Source organism: Eretmochelys imbricata, chromosome 6 (genome assembly GCF_965152235.1).
Source record: "Eretmochelys imbricata isolate rEreImb1 chromosome 6, rEreImb1.hap1, whole genome shotgun sequence".
NCBI lineage: Eukaryota > Metazoa > Chordata > Testudines > Cheloniidae > Eretmochelys > Eretmochelys imbricata.
In genome coordinates, this window is record NC_135577.1 from 24,336,697 (window position 1) to 24,360,680 (window position 23,984).

The window sequence follows — 23,984 nt, forward strand, 5'->3', positions numbered from 1 at the left end:
AGGCCTGGTGGTTCAGAGCAGTGGAAGGTTTTGAACTGCCAGATGCTACAGCCTTAGCACCTTAAACATTTGCAAAAAATTTTGAGGACTGTTTGTGGACATGTCCCTGCTGATTTGAGGATGCATGCTCCCTGAATGAATGAATGAATGAATACCCAGGGAATGTTCTCAAAACAGAGATTTGATCCCTCTAACTCTTGCTGACTGGTAGGGATTTTGTATGCCTGAATTTAGAGGGAGGCACGTAGGGACAATCCTTTGGCAACCTCCAACATGTGAGAGAGGATTTGTTTGGGTGGCACTTCAGAGCAAAAGCTTAGTAACTGGTGGAGCAGATGATAGGAGGACTTAGGGCTCTTTAAAAGTTGGCTCTTTTCCCGGGTTGATTTGAGGAAGGACTAGCACATAGTGAATAAGGTGTAGTGGGCAGAGAAAGCAGCCTGATAGAGAGGGCCTGAGAAGTCTGCCAGTTTTCCGAGGCTTCACTTGTGGGTATTTTCCCCTTTAAGTTTTATGGCCTGGGATCCAAATCCAGGAGCATTCTTCTGCCTTTTGTCTTGCTGCATTGGGGGGGGGCTTGTTTTCCCTTTGTTTTTGGACTGGCTGTATAGTATTACTGCAACAGCTGTGGATGATCTGCACGTAAATCTGGCTCCTCCTGAATAACTTGCTGATCCAAAATCAAACGCATCTGTGCCAGATGTTCCACAGTTGATCCATCCACAGATCACGCTACTTGCTTTACTTCAGGTGGATTGGGAGGGTTTGCTTATGAGAGGGAAGTTAAGTCAACTACACAATTAGGTAGTTGTCTTAATGTGTCTTTTCTTTCAAACATCTCCTTTTGTCTTTCTGCGGTCTCTTCATTCTATGGCATTTGGGCTGAATATTGACAAAACTACAAAAAACTACACCAAATGCAGCCTCAGAAGTTATGTTTGGGTACTAAACACCAGTTATAGAGCACGAGGCAGCTCAGCTTTCCCATTAACCAGGTGCTTGGAGTTTCAGAGGAATATGCTTCACTGCCTTAGACTCTGAATGTCACTTGGCATCTAGATCTCTTCCCAAAACGCTGCCTAGAATTCTGTCTTGTCAGTTAAGCTTTCAACTGGGCTGCATTGTGTTGTAATTAAAATTAATGAATATGCTTTTTGAGAGTCCTTTGCCAAAGGTTTGCCACAGCATGCCTCCCACTTTGTTAAACTTCAAAACAGGCATGATGAAACCAAACAATTTTGATCCATAAAGGGTTGTACTTTCAGTCTCTTGAGCTCCTTTTAAAGTTGCAAGGAAATATACACATCAAAACAAAATATACACATCACATCAGAACAAAATTCGCTTGATGCTGCCTAGCTTCACCTGATTTCACTTTGTAACTAGTAATTTTATATGATTTCAATGCAAACTAAAATATAATGCAAATATAAACTAGCCATTTGTGGCTTTTGCTGAGCCTGATCTGATCTGTATTTGTAATGAAACCTCTAACCTGGAGAATTGAATTGTTTTGAGTTTAATTGCAAACAATTAGCACAGGTGTAGCTGAAAGGAGCAGAGCACCTTTGCTAAGATTACCAGTAATTTCAAAATAATAGGACAAGCACTGACATTAATCTGAATGGTTAGTCCCTGGCTGGGATGATTCAGTTGGGGATTGGTCCTGCTTTGAGCAGGGGGTTGGACTAGATGAACTCCTGAGGTCCCTTCCAACCTGATATTCTATGATTCTATGATTCTATATTTCTTAATAGATGAAATATTACTTTGCCTGTAATGGCTTGTCAACACTGCAGTTTAGCTGACAGAAGAATCAAAAGGAAGCATTTCAGAGTACGGTCTGTTTCTTAAAAAGAAAAGAAAAGATTATTTTAAGGTGTTGGATAAAGAAACAGCTTTAGGAGTGGGTGACCTGGTCAGTTGACTTAGCTTTTGAGCTACGGGGACACAATTTGCATTATAAATTCAACTTTATTTTTTTTTGCAGGATACCAAACTCTGACTCGTGCAGGTTACCATTTGCTCAAAGATCATCCCAGGGTCTATAACCCAACCCAACCCAACCCCTCCTTGATTTGTATGGGTGGAAGCTTTCCTAGTGGCTTTTAAAAATTTCATTAATCATTCTTTATCTATGGGACATATAAGTCAAGGTGTGGAGTAAAACATTGTAACTTACAGCAGAAGTCTGCACTCCTCCAATCAGAGACTGCTTGGTGGGACATGGTACATTGCCTAGAATACTCTGACAGTGTAGCACAAGTACAGTTTCTTTGCCCTGGATTGCTACAGTCCTGCATATCAAGCTGACAACGGATGACAAACGCTTTCTTGGACACGTTGCAAGCTGGAGACACAAGGTTGAGTAGCTGGGAGCAGATCCTGGCCTAAATAAATGATAAGAAATAAATGGAAAGTGGGTGCTAGTAATGTCCTTGCTATGTTGAAATGTCTATAAAACAAGCAGATCTTGAGCTTTTAATTACTGAAGGAATTGTTTGCAGCTCTCAGTTATACTACTGTATTTATTTGGATCAAAGTGCATAGGAAATTCTGAAAATGGAAGAGAATACAAATGATACATTTTAAAGGGGAAAGGCTCTGTAAATATTTAATCATTTTTCCCTCTCATCATATTAAAAGCTAATCATTCTTTTACTGCCATCACACTTCCATGACTATGGATTACAGTGTTACATGCAGGGATAATGTTCTCTCATGAAGAATTAGCAGAAGGAAGAATGTATTTTGGAACAGCGATGCTATGGACACCTCCTAAAAAACCCTCGAAGTGCAGATGTGCCTGGCAGCCCAAGAGCACATTGGACATTTAGTGAACCTGTGCCTGATTACAAGAGGTAACACAATGTTTTCTATAGTGTTTCTGGGTGACATTCCTCCTTACAGACAATGATGCTTTTAGGAATGTAGTGATAGCTGGCAATGCTGAATTTTTAAAAAAGATTGTTTTCATTTGCTGGTATTGCACATAATGTTATCTGCTGAAGTACAACATCTCAAAGGAAAACAATGTTAAAGTAGCAGACCCGTGACTGACTGAGCCAAAAGAAGTACTCCACCAGTTCAAAGCAAGATTCTTTTAACAAGTGGGGCTAGAACCCTGCACCGGTGTAGCTCCTCACATCCAGATGATTATTTTCCACTCAATGATATACAGTGGCTCTTGTTCAGACCACTAGTCAGTTCCCTTCCTTATATCCTGCCATTTGTTGACTCACCCTAGAACGGTATTCTAATTGCCTGCTTGTTCTTTGGAGCACTAGAACTAGCCTTCCAGGAGAAGGGCTGTTTTTACAGGCAAATCTAATGGAATTCTTGGATTGTCAAATGAATGGTAGAAAAATATCCTTAAAATAGTAAGGATGGGGGAAAAATGTAATGCTGCCCATTTCAAGAGAAAAATCAATGTCCTTTCAGCACACTCTATATACATAGTGCCTACATACAGTAAAATAGTAACCACTTTATAACAGCTGCAATATAAGTGCATATTCTGACACACAGTTACAATTAGTCCAAAATGAACAACCATCTCTGTAATCTACACCACCATTTAGAAGATAGAGATAAGTATTTGCTTTTTAGGTATGTGGTATTAACTAGACTCCAGAAAATCTTCTAGACAGGAAAGTTCTGTGTAAGAGACAGGAAACTTCTTGAGTTCCCCTGATGAAATGAGATAGCGGAAACTCCATTTGTGAGAAGAATGGGTTTATTCCATATGAAACTGCTGGGGGTTCTGCAGATCCCTTGACATCCATGCCAGTTTTATACCTCTCAACTGTCTCCTGCTCCCCCACCTCTACCCCCATCATCCAGAATACAATGGACTCTGTGCTTCCATGCTTGCAGGTGCTCATCTATCACCCCTCTGTGTAATTTCACTTGATGGTGGCAGACTCCATGTGAGATGCTGCTGCCTGGTAAAATGATCCTTGCGCACTGAATGTCTTTGAGTTTACACAGTACTTAGTGAGGAGTCATACTGGCCTAATACAAAGATCAGTGAAACCACACTGACGTCAGCGGGGTTTGTATAAGGACCTGTGTGCTAAGAAAGCTGTGTGCTAAGCTTTTGTGTTTCCATTTGTGAGCCATATAAATCCACACCGGGTTGTATTTCTGGACTGTATAAAACATGTGTAACACGGACAGACCCCAGTTGTCAGGATCAAACCTGGGACCTCTGGAGCTAAATGCATGAGCCTCAAGCCATATGGCCATTAAGTAAGGCTGTAGAGCAAACTCATTAATCTCTCTCTCTAAATGGTCTCGGTGCCATTAGATGGGACAGAACACCACACCCAGGAGGTGTGTGGGTTACATACTTCCCCTAACTGAGGAAGCACATCCTGAGCTTCAGAGACTTTCCAGTTGAAATCCCAGATGAGTCTCCACTTATAACACCGAGAGACCCTGGTCATTGGTGGGCAGGATCAAACCTGGGACCTTTGGAGCTTAGTGCATGAGCCTCTACAGCATGAGCTAAAAGTCATTTGGCCATTAACTAAGGCTGTAGAGCAAACTCATTACTCTCTCTCTAAGTAGTCTCAGTGCTACTAGATGGGACAGAACATTACACTCAGGAGGTGGGTGGGTCACACATGCATTCTAGTGCAAAGAGCCTCTTTTCTTCATCTCCATACACTAAATCTTTTGATGATGTTAACCACTATCATATCAATTATCATCTCTGAGTTAATGATTCCTAATTCATCTACTTCTCTGTTCAAGTTTATGCTGTAGGCAAGGCCAGAAAAGTGATACTTACATATTTTTTGCGAGGAATATTGGGAATTGCCATCTCCTCAGATGGGCAGATCTCTGATGGGTCATCAATTTTCTGTAAAGTGGCAAACTGGTATGCATCCAGCAATTTACCTGTAAGTTAAGGCACAGAGTAGATCTGAAAAAGGGCTATCTAGACTAGTTTGATGAGCTGATGGTAGCATCCTGCACTGCCACGCAGAAAAAAATCATGCTCTATTCTCTCACCCTACAATGTGCTAGTGAGTAACTGCATAGTTAAACGTGTTGCTAAAAATAATGGAACATAATTTATAATAAGACCATACCAGCCTATTGAAAGGAAATGTGTGGACACTTCATGGAAGACATGATTGCTGGTATGTACTGGCTTTGGGAAAAAAATTGGTTTCCATGATTTGTTGTGTGGGAGGCTGCTGCCTGCGCTCCCTAAAAGCAGACATCAGCCTGGAGCATCCAGATGAGAATAGCAATGTATGTGTCAGCTCCTACACTGATGCTGCCTGAAAGGCACTGGATGATATAAACTGTCACTTATCAAATGGCTTTTGTCAAGTTCCTATCCTACCTGATAATAAGTAGCTATATGACTCACAAATCTACTTCTCTACCTGTCTTCCTCTGTTCAAATCCAAATCTCAGTGCATCTTTTGGATGACTCCTTATGGATGTCCAGCTATCAAGTTTAAATTTAACTGGGCCAAAACTGAACACTCAATGTCCCTCTAACTGCTCCTCTGTCCTCCCTTTCTCTGTCAATGTCGACAGTAATACCATTCTCCCATCACTCCTGCCTGAAATCTGGGTATCATCTTTGACTAAGTCCACTCTCTAGATCCAAGATGTGCCTAAATCTTGAAGATTCTTCCTATCTTATATATCTAAGATCTGGCCTTTCCTCTTTCTCCACATCACCAAGACTCTCATCTGGACTACTTGCAACCTACTTCTCCCCTGGCATTGCTGACTACAACTATGCCTCTCTTCCCCCCTGGAAGTCCATTCAAAATGCCGCTGCTAGAATCCTCTATGTGGCTCATTGCTCTGAGAATGTCATCCCTCTCTCTTTGACTCCCTCCACAGGCTCCAATTTTTCCACCATGTTAAACACAAATTTTTTAAAAACCTTTCAAGGCCCTTCCCATGTTAGCCTTATCTATGATTCTATGATCTTACCTATCAGATCTATTAGCTTACTTAATGTCGACTGCTGCCTTTGCTCTGCCAACAATGCCTCTTTTTACTGCCTGTTAGGGTGAAGGTGTTTGTGGGAAAAGTAAACTTTCTCCTATGCTGTCCTCTACAGGTGGGGTAACATTAATCAAACGCTTTAAAGCTATTGTATTGCCCTTCAGTTCCCTCCTTAAAACTCACCTCTGCGATGTGTACAGTAAACTGCATCTGACAAAGGCTAGCCAAGTATTAAGCTAAGACTACAGAATGTTGTGCAAAAAACATGTTTGCTTTACTGTTATCTCATTCTCCCCACTTTGGCTGTTTCATCCACTTGTCATGTCTTATCATAAACCTAGATTGTGTAAATTCCCTGAGGCAGGGTGATCGCTCTTTACCACGTTTGTACAGTGCCTAGCACAATGTGGTTTGATAACTGATTTGAGGGTCCCTTAGATGTTACTGTAATACAAATAGAAATTGGCCCCATTCTGGAGAACCAGAGTGTAATGGTTGATAGGCCTGTGGATGAATTATATGGGGGTCTTATTTACTTCAGAAACAGTATGGATAATCTGAGCACAGGAATCTAGCAGTTAAATATGCTCATTGATTTGGTGTGGTTAGCCCCTTGTGTTTGGTCTGGACTTTGCTCTTACCTTCACTCAGAAACTCATTTAATTCCTGTCCATCAAAATTCCCACACATTCCACAAGTTTTTCTCATATATTTTCTCTCAACCGTAACCTAAAATAAAAAACAACAACAAAGGAAATATCATAATTAAGACATGTCTGTGGGCCAAGATATCTTCTCAACTAACCTTAGTTGGGATTCCCAAGTAAAGTCACCCCTTTCAGTTAAAAGAACAAGGAGTACTTGTGGCATCTTAGAGACTACGAAATTTATTGGATCATAAGCTTTTGTGGGCTAAAACCCACTTCATCAGATGTGGAAAATACAGTAGGAAGATATATATACACAGAGAACATGAAAAAATGGGTGTTGCCATATATACTATAACGAGAGTGATCAATTAAGGTGAGCTATTATCAGCAGGAGAAAAAAACCTTTTGTAGTGATAATCAGGATGGCCCATTTTAAACAGTTGACAAGAAGGTGTGAGTAACAGTAGGGGAGGGGAAATAAGCATGGGGAAATAGTTTTACTTTGTGTAATGACCCATCCACTCCCAGTCTTTATTCAAGCCTAATTTAATGGTGTCCAGTTTGCAAATTAATTCCAACTCAGCAGTCTCTCGGAGTCCATTTTTGAAGGTTTTTTTGTTGTAATATTGCGACTTTTAGGTCTGTAATTGAGTGACCAGGGAGACTGAAGTGTTCTCCAACTGGTTTTTAAATGTTATTATTCTTGACATCTGATTTGTGTCCATTTATTCTTTTACGTAGAGTCTGTCCAGTTTGGCCAATGTACATGGCAGAGGGGCATTGCTGGCACATGATGGCATATATCACATTGGTAGATGTGACTTGAGGGAAGAGAACTGAAAGTGATATGCTCCTTTTCCCAGTCAGGTATTCTTTTCCTCTTCTCAGTAAGTGGAGATAAGAAATGTGGATCTGGAATTCTCATCTATGCCAGAGCAAACACAGGTATTGAATATATTTTTTAAAGAACATGTTGACCAGATTTCTTGGGTTTATCAATACATTTTATATATCTGTTTTGTATCTTTTAATGAGGTGGTAGATTTGGTACTATTTCAAGTGAGGGCCTATTACGGTAGCTGTAAGAAGGCAAGATGTATGAAGGCCATGTGCTAGTTTCCACTATACAGCACTACCAATGCATCTTAATCCTGACCTGCAAGCACTTATTGCCGTTTCACTGTTGAGTTTCTCCTGAACAAGCATTGCAAACTGTGTGGAGGTGGACATGGGCTAGGTGGATAATATTTCTGCTGCAACAATGGCTTAGGGCTTCAGAGCATCAGTTGCTCTTCTTTCTTCCATAGCCAGTGGAGAGACAGTAAGAGGAAATGGGCATCAGCTCAACAGATCTGCTCATACAGGGCTCTGAAGACTTTGTAAGTTTTTGTGCTTGTCCATTACATTTGTTATACACTTTTTCCTGCTTTCTCTAAGCTCCACCTCCATGATATTCACAGCCCTGGACACTGGAGAAACAGGAGTTGTTCTTAAAAATGGAGCATTTAATTCTTCTTTTATTTGTTTCAGTTTTACTCCTGTGTCACTCTGTTTACTCTCCTGACTTCAGTGAAGTTGCTGCCGATTTACAACAGTGTACATGAGAAGAGACTTGGGCTTGAATTTCCTGCAAAGAAGTGTATGAGATGGTGCTCTAGGCTAGACCCATGCTCACCATATACTGTACTACATTTCTTTAAAGACAAGTATCTGGATCATATTCTCAGAAGTAATGTGGTCTTCAACATAGTCCCAAGTAATTTATTTCTATATCTAGGTACGCAACATGACTCCATCTACCTCTCTGGAATATCAGTGAAATACATAAAAGTAATGACAACATCTGTTACTAACCTGCATTGTAGCCATTGAGAAGAAAACTGGGTTTCATGTATTTTTATGTGCACTAACTGTCCCCCTATTTTATACATCCATTAATAAGGTGAGTAAATGCTTATACTGCCCTCACCTGGGAGGCCAATGAGCCATTATGCCATACATTTAAGGACTTTAAAGGGCACATTCACAACCTCAGTACAAATAAAAACAATGAATGCATGTAAAAACACCCACTTAGGGATAGCGAATTTTCAGTATTCCAGCAAAAGTTTCTCCTTTTGCTTTGTGACAAGATTTTACTCACCATGAGATAGTCAACATTGTTCCAGACAACTTCCAGCTCCATCTCCATCAGTTTGGTCACCAGGCGGACGGTGCGTCCAAAAGGTGCAATTTGGATTCCATTGCTGGTATATGGCAACTTGATGATACTGTTATGAGGAAGAGAAAAAAAAATTGATCCTACTATGTAAAAGTGTGTGCGCTGGTATCAGGTACAACTGGGCAGTCATCGTGTGTAATGATGATACTGCATAGCTATCTGTGAACCACGTGGTATTTGGTGGCAAATTAAGAAAGAATTTGTGTGTTCCCTCCTAGCTGGGACTTTTCAGGATATTTGAATATATGCAAGACAATCTGCTGTTTAAAAAAAGGATCAACGATATACAGCTAAAGCCTGATTATAATATTAAAAATCAGTATGGGATATGAACATTGGGATGGGGGGGAATAATGCTATATTTTAACAGTAGAGCTCAGCTAGGTTTGGTGTTTATAAGGCAATTGCTAATCTCTTCTTAGGTACCTCCACACACCTATTGTCTGAGTACTAGTAGCTGTCAGTCGTTACCCTGAAGAGGTCATGAGAGTCACAGTCTATGTTAATATACGAATTCTACCAGTGCTGAGGCTTGGCACTGTGAGGAGGAATCGCATAATGGGAGCTGTGTAGCAGGAACAGGACTTGGGACTAGTGGCTGAATTCTAAAGCTAGAGACCAGTGAAAATAAAGAACCAATATAAATATGTATTGAATATATTTCATCATTGCTAGTCTAGGGACACCAAGTTTAAAATGCAGGCCCTGCAGCTAGTTCCATTCATTTACACAGTTGTCCTTGCAAATCAATCCATAAGCCAAGTGTTTTTCAGTGCAGTTTGCCAAATTGAGGTACAATTACAAGAGCAGCTGGGTTCTCTGGCAGTTCCAAAGAATTGGGGGGAAAATGGTTTGAGTTTAAGTGAATTTGAAAATTTCAAAAAGAATTTGGCAAAGCAAAGAAGTCCATTTCAGGTCTCATGCAACATTTTGTCTGACCTGAAACCTGTTCCTGGGTGTTTTTAAAGGGGCTAGATTCATATAACATCTGAAGGTCCTGGTACCACTTCTCTTATAAGCTTTAGCCCAGTGGTTAGAGGCACTCATGTGGGAGATAAACGTTCAGTTCTCCCCTTTACCTGATGGTGAGAAGGGATCTGAACTTTGGTCTCCCCTGTTGCATGAGAGTGCTCTAGCCATTGGGCTATGGGATATTCTCATATGGGTCTCCCTGGTTGAAGCTGATTCAATGTGGATAAATAATTTGTCATTGGGCCAGAGAGACTTGATAGCGAGGTGGTTAGGATGCCTGCTTGAGAGGTGGGAGACTCAAGTCCCTGAACCAATGGCTATTGATTTATACAAAGTGAATTTACTGTTTGTTTAAAAAAATGTGTACAGCTGTAGGTACAAGTCTTATTTTTCTGCTGATGATAGTTGTAAAAATATGGGTGAATATAATAACATACAAACTTTCTATAGCCATCCATATCCTTTCTCTGCATTTATCTATAGGCAAAAACTTAAAGTTGCCCAACTCATGAACATTGCTGAAATTTCATTTTGGGAATTTCAGCTTCTGAAGGCAATCAGCACATTTCTCAATCTCCCCAGCAAACGGTTTCCCTGAATTTGCTGCCTTCTAGAGAGGGTAGTTCTAGGAATAATGAGAACAGAAAGCAGCCATGGCAAGTAGGGAGTTCCCAGAAAGTCTCCAGATGTTCCCTTATTTTCTGTTCCCCTACAGAAGTGCAACACTCAAAAGTTTGGGTTCACAGTCATTGAAATTCAAGTTCAAATGAGCTCAAAACAAAACATACCTGAACCTCTAAATTTCACCTAGTTTCATCAGCTGGCCCAGGTGAATTTGAAACTAGAACTAGGCTCACTTAAGAGGATTGCTAAGCTTTAGGTCAATGTAGTTTTAATTTGGGAATTATTGTGAGATGAGAAGTTTCACCTGCTTTTTGGCTTCACACTGAGTATTTTGTACAGGTGTAGTCTATGCTTGATTTACATTTATTTGGCAGTTATAATCTGCTTTGGTAGAAGGGGATAAAGTCAGTCTCTAAGTAGGTCATTTGTGTCTAATTTCTATAATTTATTAATCCATTTTGGGCACAAAATGGATAAGTGAAATGGACAGACTGAGCTTTCCCTGCAGTACGATCACAGACCTGTCTAGTGTATCTCACATAGCTCCTTGCCTTTCTTTATCCACTGCTATTCGATATATCCCTGAAGCTTACCCAACATCCTTGAGCACAATGACGTTCTTTTTAACCATGATGACCACAGCTCCCAACTCAATGATGATTCTTGTAATTTTCTTGTTCACTCCACGGCGGAACTGGATGTTGAAGTCTGGGCTAACATCATCGCATACGGTGGTGAAGATGTAGTTGCAAGTCCCAGAGAAGTCATACAAATAATTATCAAAGGTGGAGAAATGCCCTGCACCCCAGGTAGAACATGAACCCTTGTCTAAGAAATGAAAGAGAAAATGTATTTAGGTTATCTTGTGCCATGTTTGATGAGATTGGCAGTCATTCTAAACACTACCAGTCATGTTCCAATAGCAGTAAAAGCTGATGAGCTTGGAATTTAAATAAACTCTCAGAGAAACTGAATTTATATTCAGTTTAGGATCTATTCTTTTTCCAGAGTATCTATATGCCTTTAATTCTTCTCCTTTATTTTCTGTCCATGAATGACATTTGCATCAGATTATCTGATTTTTTTTTCTCTCCTCAAATTTTAAGTCAATACAGTGCAGGTGAAAGATGCTCTGAAACACATTTGGGCTGTCTGTTTATACACAGGGCAAATACAGCGCGGACAACACCACTGCAATCTTCCTTCTCACTGCCCAGAAAATGTGCCCTAATCCCGGGGGTTAAAGGAAGGAAGGTTGGGAGGGAATGCAGTTCTCTCTCTCTTTCCTTTGATATAAGTAGAAGGGAGCTTTCCATCTTTCCATAGCTTGGGAAAGCATTGCTTCCCCACAATCCCCTCTCCTCCTTGGCTGGCATCCGCTACTTTAATTACCGCTCAACTCTAATTTTGAGGGACTATATCGAAGAACTGGAGAGGGTAGCTCAGGATTCACGTCCACATGCCCATTCGGTCTCCGGAATTTGCTGAGATGGCTATCAGGAGACCCGATTAGTGACAGCGAGGGGTAGAGCTAGGTGATATTTTTTTTGTACAAAACTTTTTTTTGGTGAAAAGTGCAGATTTGGCAACACAGGACCGTTTCACAAATTCATGTTGTTTTGGAAAAATTATTTTGGCTGGAAAAACATCAAACCATTTCATTACATTTTCAAAACAAAACATTTCAGTCTTTTAAATTGATTTTTGTTTCAAAAGTTCCTTTAATTTTATTTTAAAAACTGAACATTGAAAAATGGTCAAAACCGAAATGTTTCATGAAACATGTTAAATGAAACATTAAGATCTTGTTTGGTGTCAAATGACTTTTTTCTCAACTTTTTGATTTGCTGAAAATTTTTAATTTTAATTTTAAAAAAAACCAAAACTTTTTTTTGATATTTTTGGAATTGCCAGTGAACTGAAAAATCTGTTGTTTGCACAGCTTTAGTTATATGTAATGTAATCACTTGTCCTTGATGGAACCAGCCCAAATCTTAAAGGCATGAGATATTTTTTGGTAAATATTGGAGGTGTAGATGCAATTGGTATATCACAGAATAATGAGCTGGCAGAGATGCCATTAGGCTTCAGCCAGACATGCCGAGTTGGGGCGGGGGGGGGTGGGGGTGGGGAGGGTAAATAATATAGTGAACTGAACTGTGCTGTGGTTTTCCTGAAACCCCTACGTTTTAATCAAAATAGTTATTGATTCATTACATACAATATTCCAATAACCATTTTGATAATGGTCTTGATAAACTTTTGAGTAACCATTTCAGTTAAAAAAAATGGAGTAAAATTGCACAGAGTAATGGGTCCATTTTGAGACAGGGTGTATAAAAATTATGATTTAAAAAAATATACACAAAAGTTTTTTTTAAATGGGTTTTTAAAGGATTTACATGTTGCTAGTGTTTTACTTTTGTCCCATTTTAGTGTTTTAAATTGTTAAAGAGGATGTTTAGTACTTGGTTCTTTTGTTTCCTAATTGTTAAACTTTCATATTTTACCAAGAAAGTTCACATTTTAAATCTTCTTTTATGCTGTAAGAACTATATCAGGGCCTCATAAATATCCTGACTGAGAGCAGGCTATCAGGGTGTGTGGTTTGAAGTAAATAGGACTTGTGCTCCTAAATCACTTAGATGCCTTCCTAAATCCCACTCTTAGTTGCCTAAATACAGGTTTATGAGCCCAACTTGAGTTCTCTATTTTTGAAAATGTTGGCTTGTCTGAACAAAAAAGTTTACAATAACTTTATCAAAGTATTCAAAGTCTAAATAATTTTTCATGGTTACTGTGATAAAATTTCATTTTGAAGTGCCAAAGATTTAATGCCACTAAGAGAATTTTTAAATAAAAAATATACTTTTAGCTCCTGATGCTGAAAACATTTAGGGGTACATACTTAAGCACATGAGTAGTCCCACTGAAGTCAATGATTCATGTGAGTTAACTTGATAAAGTGTTAACAGGATCAGGACTTTAATTTTCAATAGTTTGTGTTTTTTTGCTTATAGCTGTTTTGTAAAATTCAAGTAAGAGACCTTACCAGTAGCAGTAAAGCATTTATTATACATTTTAATCTAAAGTTGCAATAACACAAATTTTAAAATTAGTTTTACAAAGCCTAAATCTCATTTAAAATTGATTATTTTTGAAAATATTATTATTTTAATCACCTTGGCTTGAATCACCCCACCCTATTTCAAACTTGCAAAATGGAAACAACTTCAAAACATTGGCATTTTCCATGACATTTTTCACTTGATTTTTCAATCTGCTCTAAGGAATACAATGGTCACCCTTCTCAAGGAAGGTCCTTACAAAATACTTCACCACATTTATCCAGCAAGTATAAAAGAAACTGTTACCTGAACGTAGCATAGCATTATCTTCTGCACTTCTGGACTCTTCACTGTCATCATCTGGAAAACAGCAGTTGGTTAAATATTACCACTGATCCTTCCAGCCAAACCGTGCATATTTTAATTTTAATAAGATACTCCTTTTTGCACTTGCTAGCGAAGCTAGCTTGTTTGGATCTTGCCTATTTTCCATTCACCAAATAGGTATTCGTGGGACATATGGAGACAGTGCCATAAATGGTATTTTCTACAAACACAGGAATGCTGTGATAACTAGGAGTAAAGTAAGGCGTACTTGTGGCACCTTAGAGACTAACAAATTTATTTGAGCATAAGCTTTCGTGGGCTGAAACCCACTTCATCGGATGCATGCAGTGGAAAATACAGTAGGAAGAATATACACAGAGAACACGAAAAAATGGGTGTTGCCATACCAACTGTAATGAGACCAATCAATTAAGGTGGGCTATTATCAGCAGGAGAAAAAAAAAACCTTTTGTAGTGATAATCAGGATGGCCCATTTCGAACAGTTGACAAGAAGGTGTGAGTAACAGTACGGGAAAAAATTAGCATGAGGAAATAGTTTTTACTTTGTGTATAATGACCCATCCACTCACAGTCTTTATTCAAGCCTAATTTAATGGTGTCCAGTTTGCAAACTAATTCCAATTCTGCAGTTTCTCATTGGAGTCTATTTTTGAAGTTTTTTTGTTGGAGAATTGTGACTTTTAGGTCTGTAATTGAGTAACCAGGGAGGTTGAAGTGTTCTCTGACTGGTTTTTGAATGTTATAATTCTTGATGTCTGATTTGTGTCCATTTATTCTTTTGCATAGAGATTGTCCGGTTTAGCCAATGTACATGGCAGAGGGGCATTGTTGGCAGATGATGGCATATATCAGTTGAAATTGCAATGTAGATAAATAATAAACAGGAATGCCAAAGCATATCATCAGTGTACTAAGAGCAATTTTCGCTGAATGACTTTAGCTGACTTTGTTTCATTTTGTGTATAGGGAAGAGCAAGGCTTTGATAATTATTGTAAGCAAATCATGAGCAGAGATGGGGATGCAGAGGAGAATTTTTCTCCTTGAACTCTGCTTCACAGGGAATTTTGCTCCCTTCAGGGTTCTCTTCCTATAGCTTTTACCCACTTATGACTGATGAAATACTTACTTAACTCGAGCCAGTTGTTGCCCCTGCTGCCTGAAGGGAAATAAATAGTTACAGTTAAGAATCATTTTAGTATAACAAAGCTAACATTTATATAGTGCCTCTCACCCTAAAACTCTTTACAAACTAGATTCAGGAATCTCATCATCCATCAGTGAAATGCAGGCAATTATGGGGTGAATGCAGCAGCTTGTTAGCTGCACTTAATTTAAGATGGAAAGCGAAGAAAATAAAATAGTGCATTTTTTCCAGGAAGAATTTTAAATAGACAGAATATGTGAGATAATTTATTCAGAATACTAGAACTGAAATGCTAAGCCATATTCATTTAATTTTTGTAAAGGTATCAAAGGCTCTTTTTTTAGCTATAAGTGCTTAGGAGTACAAATGGATGAAATTTTTACACACAACTTTTTTTTCAGAAAAATGCAGCCAGCAACATCAAAATGTTTTGTGAATTCATGTCAGTTTTAGTTAACTATTTGAGTCAAAAAAAATCTAAAAAAATTTCAAAAAAGTCTAAACGTTTTGACATTTTTGAAAAAAACCTTTTTGATTTTTCAGTTCAAAATGACTTGGTACAAAATTTCCTATAATTTTATTTAAAAAAACCCAATCAAAACATTTAAAAATCAAAACAAAACGTTTCAACCCCAAATTAGTTTTTAAAACTTTTTGATTCACCAAATATTTTTTAGAATTTCATGTTTAATTGGACCTGAAACAATTTTTTTTAATCGTCCGCAAACTGAAAAATCCATTATTTGTGCAGCTCTGCTCCGGAGTCCAGACCCTTCTATATTCTGTCTCCGGAAGCTGACAGCACTTCCAGCAGTATAGTGCCTCCTAGTGCTCTGTTGTCATTGTTTCAATGTACAGTGTGACTTTGATGTACAAAATCGAAGTGACGAGGGAAGGCTGTTAAAAACTAAATATTCACTGTCCTGGATACCTTCAGAAATGTGGTTTCTTCACTTGGAATAGAAGGGAACACAATCACTGCCAGGGAGCAAATGCTGAATTTGTAATGATATCCGCTGTATTAATATTACTACAAATGTATCAATTAGCTAATATTAGTAAAGCACTTAGAACATATAAAGAGCTAAGGCCTAGATCCCAAAGGGGTTTAGGCAACTCAACAGCCTAATCAAGAGACGAACAGCCAAGCCAAAGAATTCAGAAAATCTACACTTTTTGTATATATACAGAGTTTTAATGCGAGTTAAACATTTACATATTAAATAAGAACCATATGTCCACAAGAAGTGCTTGTGATTTGATTAAAAGCCATCACATTATTCACTCTTTCCGACTCTCTAGTAAAACACAATGCCAGAAAACATAGCGTTATGGGTGAGACCCAAATTGTGGTATCCCTAATAATGCCTCAGGCAGCTGCCTTATTGCCACGGCAATTTACCAAGCCCAGCAGTCACTTTATGAGTGCGTTGCTGTGGTAACCATGACTTAGCGAAGTGGCAGCAGGACTGCAGCAGTTAAGGCTGGTTCTGACAGCAGGGCTGCAGGGATCTCCCTCCCCATATTGACACAGCACGTCAGGAGGGAGCTCCCTGCATGGCCGAAGGGCCCAAGACGCCATGGCGGAAGATGTGGGGGAGGCTGGAGTTGTCCTGGCATGACAAAGCGGAGACCCCATCCTGGACTGTAAAGAGGAGAATGAGCACCTGGCTGTGGGGAAGGCCACCATGCTACTGAGCGGTTCCTTTCTGGGGATGGTTCCCACACTTCTCCAGGATTGTCCTGGAGTCTCCAGGAATTAAAGATTCGTCTTTAATTAAAGATTGTCATGATGAAACTTCCAGGAATACTCCAACCAAAATTGGCAACCATACTGTCTGGTGAGTGAGGGAGTGGGGCCATGACACTGGATCCCTCCAGGCACAGGTTGGTCCTGGTGGGGCAGACCTGAGACCTCTGGCCAGAACTGCAAGGAGGAGGACAAATATTGGTATTTGTGAGACTTTGTGGTATGTGCTTCACCTGCCACAAAAGTCACTGGCTGCCACTGCAGCCAAGCCCAGTTTGAGGTATCCCTGCTAACCACAAGAACCCCATTCAGCTGCCACCTAATACTGCAGGAACCTAAACTCACTCTGTTCCTACATTTTTACTGTAAAAGCTCCCTAAGCACTTAGCATGTGCACTGCTGCCTCACTCTATGGGTATGTATACATAAGAACAAAAAACCCATGGCTGGCCCGAGTCATTTGACTTGGGCTCATGGGGTCCAGGCTCTGGGGCCGAAAAATTGCTCTGTAGACATTTAGGCTCGGGTAGGAAGCCGAGGTCTGGGACCCTGCGAGTTACTATTTCTTTGTAGGCAAACCCTTCAGTAAGAATTCATAAAGGTAGTGTTTTACATGAGCCCCTTAATGCAGGGACTTTCTTACTATGTGTTTTGTTCAGTGCCTTGTACAATAGGGCCCTGATCCTGATTGGAGCTAATTGGGCACAACCTCATCTTAAATGTGTAATAACAGGCAAAGTATTTACCTCTTTTCAGAAGCTCCTTCTGCCTGTAGAGAAATTGATGGGATATATAACTCCCTTCAAGCCCTGTGAAAGCAAAAGGTATAGATAAGTCGACATTACAAGACAAAACAGAAATGTAGCATCAGTTTTTAAAAGCTCCTTCCTTTCCCTTGATTTATTGTGGACATCACTGTTGTACAGATAACAGTTACTGTGCTTGTGTCAATGCATGCAGAGCTTGTAATGAACTGCTTCTCTTCAACTGGTAGGAAGGTACTTTAAGAGGCAAGAGCAAAGCGCATCCTGCAGAAGCCATATATCACTCTGTTGTGTCTTTTGCATGTTACACAACATACATAATACGAAGAAACAACCCAAAAGTTTGCTAATCATATATAACATACAAGGCCTAGCTATATGTATACATTGCTGTTCTGCAGAGTTCTGGTGGCTTCTGAAACACAAAAGACACTGATGGCCACTAGAGGGCTCATTAACTGTTTAAACAGATATTACCCAATTCCTATACACTCAGTGGTTGACTGAGTGGGATGAAACAATTGGCACTGTGAGTAGTGAGCAGAGAGGATGGCTGAGGTGCTCTCTCCTGTTTGTATGTGGGCTGATGTTGAGACCTATATGTATTTAAAATAGCTTTGACTCTCAGGCTTCAGCCTTTGTCTCCCTTAAGCAGAATTTGATTTAAATAGATAGCCAGCTAATGAAAAGAGGTATTCCCACTAGTGCTTATTGGAGAGAAGGTCTTCAATACTCAAGTGTTTCTTGGTAGAGCAAGATGATAGTAGGGACAGATGACTGTGAAAAATTCTCTGCTATGGCACCTTTTATGAGCAGGAACAAGTTAAATATTGAATGACTCAACTTTCTGCAAGGTCTCACGGCCACATATGATATAGTGTTTTCTGGCATTTTTACAGAAGCTAGATGTGTGGATGAGATCCCAATACTTCAGTCAAATTAAGTCCAGTTGAATCTTATTTTTGAAGAGCCTTGTTGCACATAGAGGAGTTACTGTGGCGTCTGCAGCAGCCATGTTTGGTAGTTCCCCAGGTGTTGGTGTGTGATGTTGAGACAGCAGAGGAAAGAAAGAGAGCTAACAAGATGATTCTCTTCTTACATTTTGTAAAGCCATAGAAAATCTGGAAAGAATCATGGCAGCCAAACTGGATTACAAGTAAAGGTATTTTAAATACACAAACTCCTCATTTGGAGAGATTTGAGGCAAGATAATCTTCTGGTTAAGGCAATGAGCTGCAACTAAGGAGATGATAGTTCAATTCCTGTGGTTGTGGCAAATTACCTAATCACCCTGTCTCAGTTTCCCACTGGGATAGTACTTATCAGACATGCTGTTGTGAGGATAAATTCAGTTATGTCTGTGAGAGCTAAGATACTGCAGTGATGAGAGCTATCTATGGGAAGTGCCCTAAATAGATGGGAAATTACTGAAGTTGTTGAAATCCATGTACCAAAAATGCTTTCTTCACAACCTGTGACAACATCAGAGGTGTGCTGTCTCACAAAGGAAACAAGTAACTACAGAGTTCAAAGTAAATGAAATTTCATAACCTTAGGGCTTGTGTGTATGAACACATAGTTTGCAGCAACCTGCAGTGTAAATCTACCCTACTGTAGCTTGCTGTGCACTAAGTGTCTGTGAGACCCTTGCTGCCATACACTAAAAGTTCCTTAGTGCACTTTAATCTATTCATTGTTCAAAGTGGGGAACTTTTAGTACATGGCAGCAAGATTCACATGGATGCTTAGTGTGTGACAGGTTAGTGTGGAGTAGATTTACACTAGCTTGCTGCTAACTAAGTATTCATATAGCCAAACCCTTAGAGCCAGTAATGGTAATAATGTAACCATTTTTTGTTGTCTTCAAAAGAGAGAAAAAGTTCATGGAACTACTTCATTAGTCACTCGACCACCAGCTGCCAGTCACCTCACCAGGCAATCAGCACTTTTAGTTCCACGATAGTCTGAGATAGCTAATATCAGAACATGAGAGACTATACCTGTATAGCCTCAGATCCTGGGCTTGGCCAAGGCTGCTCTCAGCTTCTGGCATAATTTAGAACAGAGGAGGCCACTGGTTGCTCTTAATTTTGCCAGTTTTAAATAATCCCTATGAGTTGTAATGCATGTCAAGCATTTACAGAGGACAATGTGCTCTGGTTATGCCCTCTTCTGCCCCTGATATGTTCCCAGGGCGTCCGTTACAATGAGGAGCAAAAAGAGAGGCGCACATAATTAGGTAAGATGGCTGTATGGCAAGTGAGGTTTCATTGCTCAGGTGGCTGAATATTCCAAGCCTTTTGTATGGAGTCATCAGTTTGTTCATGAATCCACTGAAGGTGGGTGAAAAATTCCTCAGTTGCTACACCTAAATCCCAGGCTGTGAAACCTGAGTCACTCCTACCCCTATTCACAGAAGTTGATGCCTTTTGTAGATACTTGCTAAGCAGGATTTGAGAGAGAGCCTTAAAGCATCACTTGAAAGGCAGACTCATTTAGTGAGCCTGATGCAAAACATGAGGTCTATGCTTCTGGTCCCCAAAAATGCTAATCTTTTAGCTCAGAATAGATAGTGTGATTTCTAATGCCTGATTTCTAATGCCTGTCACAGTTCATGCATGCCAAACAGCTTCAAAATGCTAAGTCTATGCTACTCTTACTTTGTTTCAGGGAGCGGAATAACTAAATGGGATAAATAGTATTGAGTAAAGGGACATGCAAATGTAACAGAGATAATTAAGTACATTAAATTTGCACTAGCTTTTTTGCTCCAAAAATTTCTGCTCTACAAAATATGGATTCATATATTGACAGCCTGTAGCCCAGCCTTGATCCTGTCAGACTTGAACTATGCAAATGATTATAATACAGTAATTTTGCTCACCAGGCATATTCACCCTTCTTTGTCTAGCTCTAAAAATATTTAGTGAGAGCATCCTGGTAATTTTATTAATCAAACTGCACATCGTGTGCAGTCCTATGTAAGAGCTGGGTGGGAATTTTCCATCAAAATGGTTTTCTGACAGAAAATGCACTTTCTGAAAAATGGAAATTTTCCATGGGAAAAATTTGATGTTGCCAGAAATTTGCTATTTTCTGTTGGCAAAACTGAAATGAAAAATTTGGGGTTTTGAACTGACTCAGAACTTTCTGTGTTTAACTTATTCAAAATTATATTAAATTGCATTTCCCTATCAATGCATTGTTTTATGGGAGTTGTACTTTGGGCCCTTGTTTTCTTCTGTGGGCTGGGCTTCCTGGAGGACTAAAGCTTCCCATAATGCAATGTGAATTTTCCTCTGACTAAGCTGCTTGGTGCACCATGGGAGTCACATTACTCTGGGTGTACTGTGGGAAATGTAGTCCAGCCAGGGAGCCTGGCTCATTGGGGATCGTGGGAGTTTGGATTCCCAAACTACGGTTCCCATGAGGCAATGCACCACTATGTGAAAATGCAGCTTAATATTGAACTAACTTGAAACAAAACATTTTGGGGCAGTTCAATAAACTGAAAAACAACATTTCTATTTTGGGAATGTCAGAATGTTTCATCTGAATAAAAATGTTGAGATGAAATTGTTTGACATTTCCAAATCAAAGTTTTTCAGAATTTCTGGTCTGTAAAAATTTTTGCAATTGCAACTTTTTGTCACAATTTGGGGTGAAAAACCAATGTTGAAATGTTGGCATTTCCCATAAAATGGAAATTTCAATTTTTGCTCAGCATTAGTTGTGTCATTTTAAAACCACCTACATTCCTACAAAATATCATTGCTTCAGAGGAATGTTGCCATGTTCTACTGCAGCATGGAACTTCAGCAAAACCTAGCAGAGAAGGGGATAATACACCAGGTAATATATTATCTGCACACCTCCTGTAACATTTGCATTAATAGGAGCTTATCCTCACATTAAGAGTAAAAATACTCCTAAATTTATAATCAAGCTTAGAACTTATTTTTTTAATTTGTTTTTACTGGCACTTTTTTAAGATGGTAGATATATACACACAGATGTTATAAATGATACAGTATTTATTTTGGTACAGCATTGATAAAATTGAAAGAAGCATGTTTTGAAGAAGTCTATAGTAAATAACATACACATCTCCAAGTTTGTACGTATGTTGTGAAATTACTTATGGGTAGGTAGACAAGCAGAAATTGCAGGAATTTGTATGCTGTAGCTAGGTGTGTGGTTGGTTGGGGTACACTCTGTACTGATATTTTGTAACTCTGGAGAAGCAGATAAGAGGGTTAAAATAAATAACCAAAATATATAAGATGAATTTGAATGATAATTAAAGATAATGCCAACACTTATCTTGTAGCTGCAATAGTAATAATCTAATCTAACTACAATATGTTCACTGTTATTTCTAGTCAGTCTGAAGTTATTAAATTACTTTTATCTCTTTCTCAGCTAGGTGCCAGCATAGCATGATTACCTCTATGTGAGTACCTAGCAATGCACATCGTTATAGTAAGTACTGTATAAGTATACAATATCTCTTTAGGATCCAAGGCTGGCTAAGTCTACTGTGACAGTCAAACTAAGTAAGCCACAATTAAATATCAGTAAAGTAGGAGCCCTTATATCAGGTTATGGTTAAAACTAAGCATCTTAATCCAGTTTGCATTATCAGTCATTTTTGCTGTATTAAGCTAATGTACACTTATTTGAGTTGGCTACAGAACAAGTAAGCAAGTGTCAAGATTTCCGAGAGCTTTTTTACCATATACACACTGCAACAATGAGTATTTAAATTTAAAATTAGAGATGGGCCTAATCTGCAAAATTTGGATACAGATCTGAAACTCCCAGAGTTCAGGGGAGGGAGATGGGATCTAGGAGGTTTGGTTTACTCCGTTGTACAGATAAGCGCTAGTCATGCAGTTTGGATCCAGATTACAAAACTCTGAAAACTCCCAAACCAAAGATCGGGGCATTCAGATCACAGGTTTAGATGCAGATTCATGTCCATTTAAAATTATGATGTTTTAAAGACTTGTTTGAAATAACTAATTCAGCATTTACTTTTATAATCCCAACTGAACAATGTGAATATTATGTCTAAAATGTGTAATTGTAATGTTAAATCCTTCATCCAAAACATGGCTGCTTGTCAGGGAATGAGTCTGGGAATAGCTAATCATTCTCTTGGTCGTGCAGCACACATTCTATCTATATTTATCAGGTACTTTTATGGCTCACATCACAGTAGTAGCTGAGTGCCTCACAAACTTTAATGTATTAATCCTCACTACACACCTCTGAGGTAGGACAGTGCTACTATCCCCATTTTACAGATGGAGAGCTGAGGATATGTCTACACAAATATTTAGTTTGTGGCATGCTGGGGTGTGAATCTACCCCACACTAGCCTACCACAGACCAACTGTCTCTGGGCGTGGCGAGCTAGTGTGGGGTATGTTCACTCACACCCAGCTTGCTGCGAATTAAATGTTTGTGTAGACAAGCCCTGAGGCCCAAAGATATGTCTATACTATAATCGGGGTGTGTGATTGCAGCATCCAAACTAGCTCACTCAAAATGGCAGTGAAGCCATGGCAGCATGGACAGTGGCATGGGCAAGCTGCCTAAGTACATACCCTTGCTCTGGGGTGGGCTTGTACCTGGGTGGCTAGCCCATGCCATTGTCTGTGCTGCCATGGCATTGCTGCTATTTTTAGCAAGCTAGCTTGATCAGAGCTAGCTCTGGTATGCCTATACATGCTACAATGACCCCTCCCAATTGCTGGGTAGACATACCCAGGGAGGCTAAGTGACTTGCCCAAGGTTACACAGGAAGTCTGTGGAGGAGCAGGATTCAACAGTAAATTCTCAATTTACTGTGAATGTTTGGGTTAACATTTAAATATAACGTGATTACAGGCAAAATATGCAAAAATGACACAACATCTCACTCAACATTTCTGTTCCCTGTGTGTCTGAGTCTAGCTGTGTGCTTCACAGGCAAAAATAAGTTTTACTCCTCTTAGCACTGCAGAGCCATTGGAGCTATGGAAGAAAAACCTGGGCTCTATTTTGCTTCATGCTTCCTTAGTGGATTTACCACTTAATGTCTCTTTTAAAAAATGTGCATTTAGTATTCATGAAAGGTGCTACATTGGGTAGGCCTGGAGCCATAGACATAGAATCATAGAGTTTCAGGCCAGAACGGGCCACCAGATTATCTAGTCAGAACTCCTGTATATCACAGACCAACAAACAGCATCCAGCCTCCCCAACGCCAACCCCAACAACCAGAATTAGACCAAAGTATTACAACCCACAGGAAACTAAACAATTGTGTGCCATGGACAGAGAACAGGAGGGACTGAGGCATGAAAGCCTGAGGCCTCTACAGTGGCAGGGAATTGATTAAATGAGATATACCCAGATGATCCTAGCAAGTGACTTAAGTCCTATAGTTTTTTGTATTAGACGTACAACTGC

The 23,984-nt window shown here is 39.5% G+C and overlaps 1 protein-coding gene across 1 annotated transcript in view; it reads right to left on the reverse strand.

The window, feature by feature from the left end:
- Positions 1-23,984, reverse strand: part of MUC6 (mucin 6, oligomeric mucus/gel-forming) — a 66,288-nt gene that overhangs the window by 36,753 nt on the left and 5,551 nt on the right. The window contains 6 exon segments of the mRNA XM_077819941.1: positions 2,183-2,390; positions 4,796-4,905; positions 6,624-6,711; positions 8,776-8,902; positions 11,043-11,277; positions 13,824-13,877. Coding sequence (XP_077676067.1) covers positions 2,183-2,390; positions 4,796-4,905; positions 6,624-6,711; positions 8,776-8,902; positions 11,043-11,277; positions 13,824-13,877 — 822 coding nt within the window.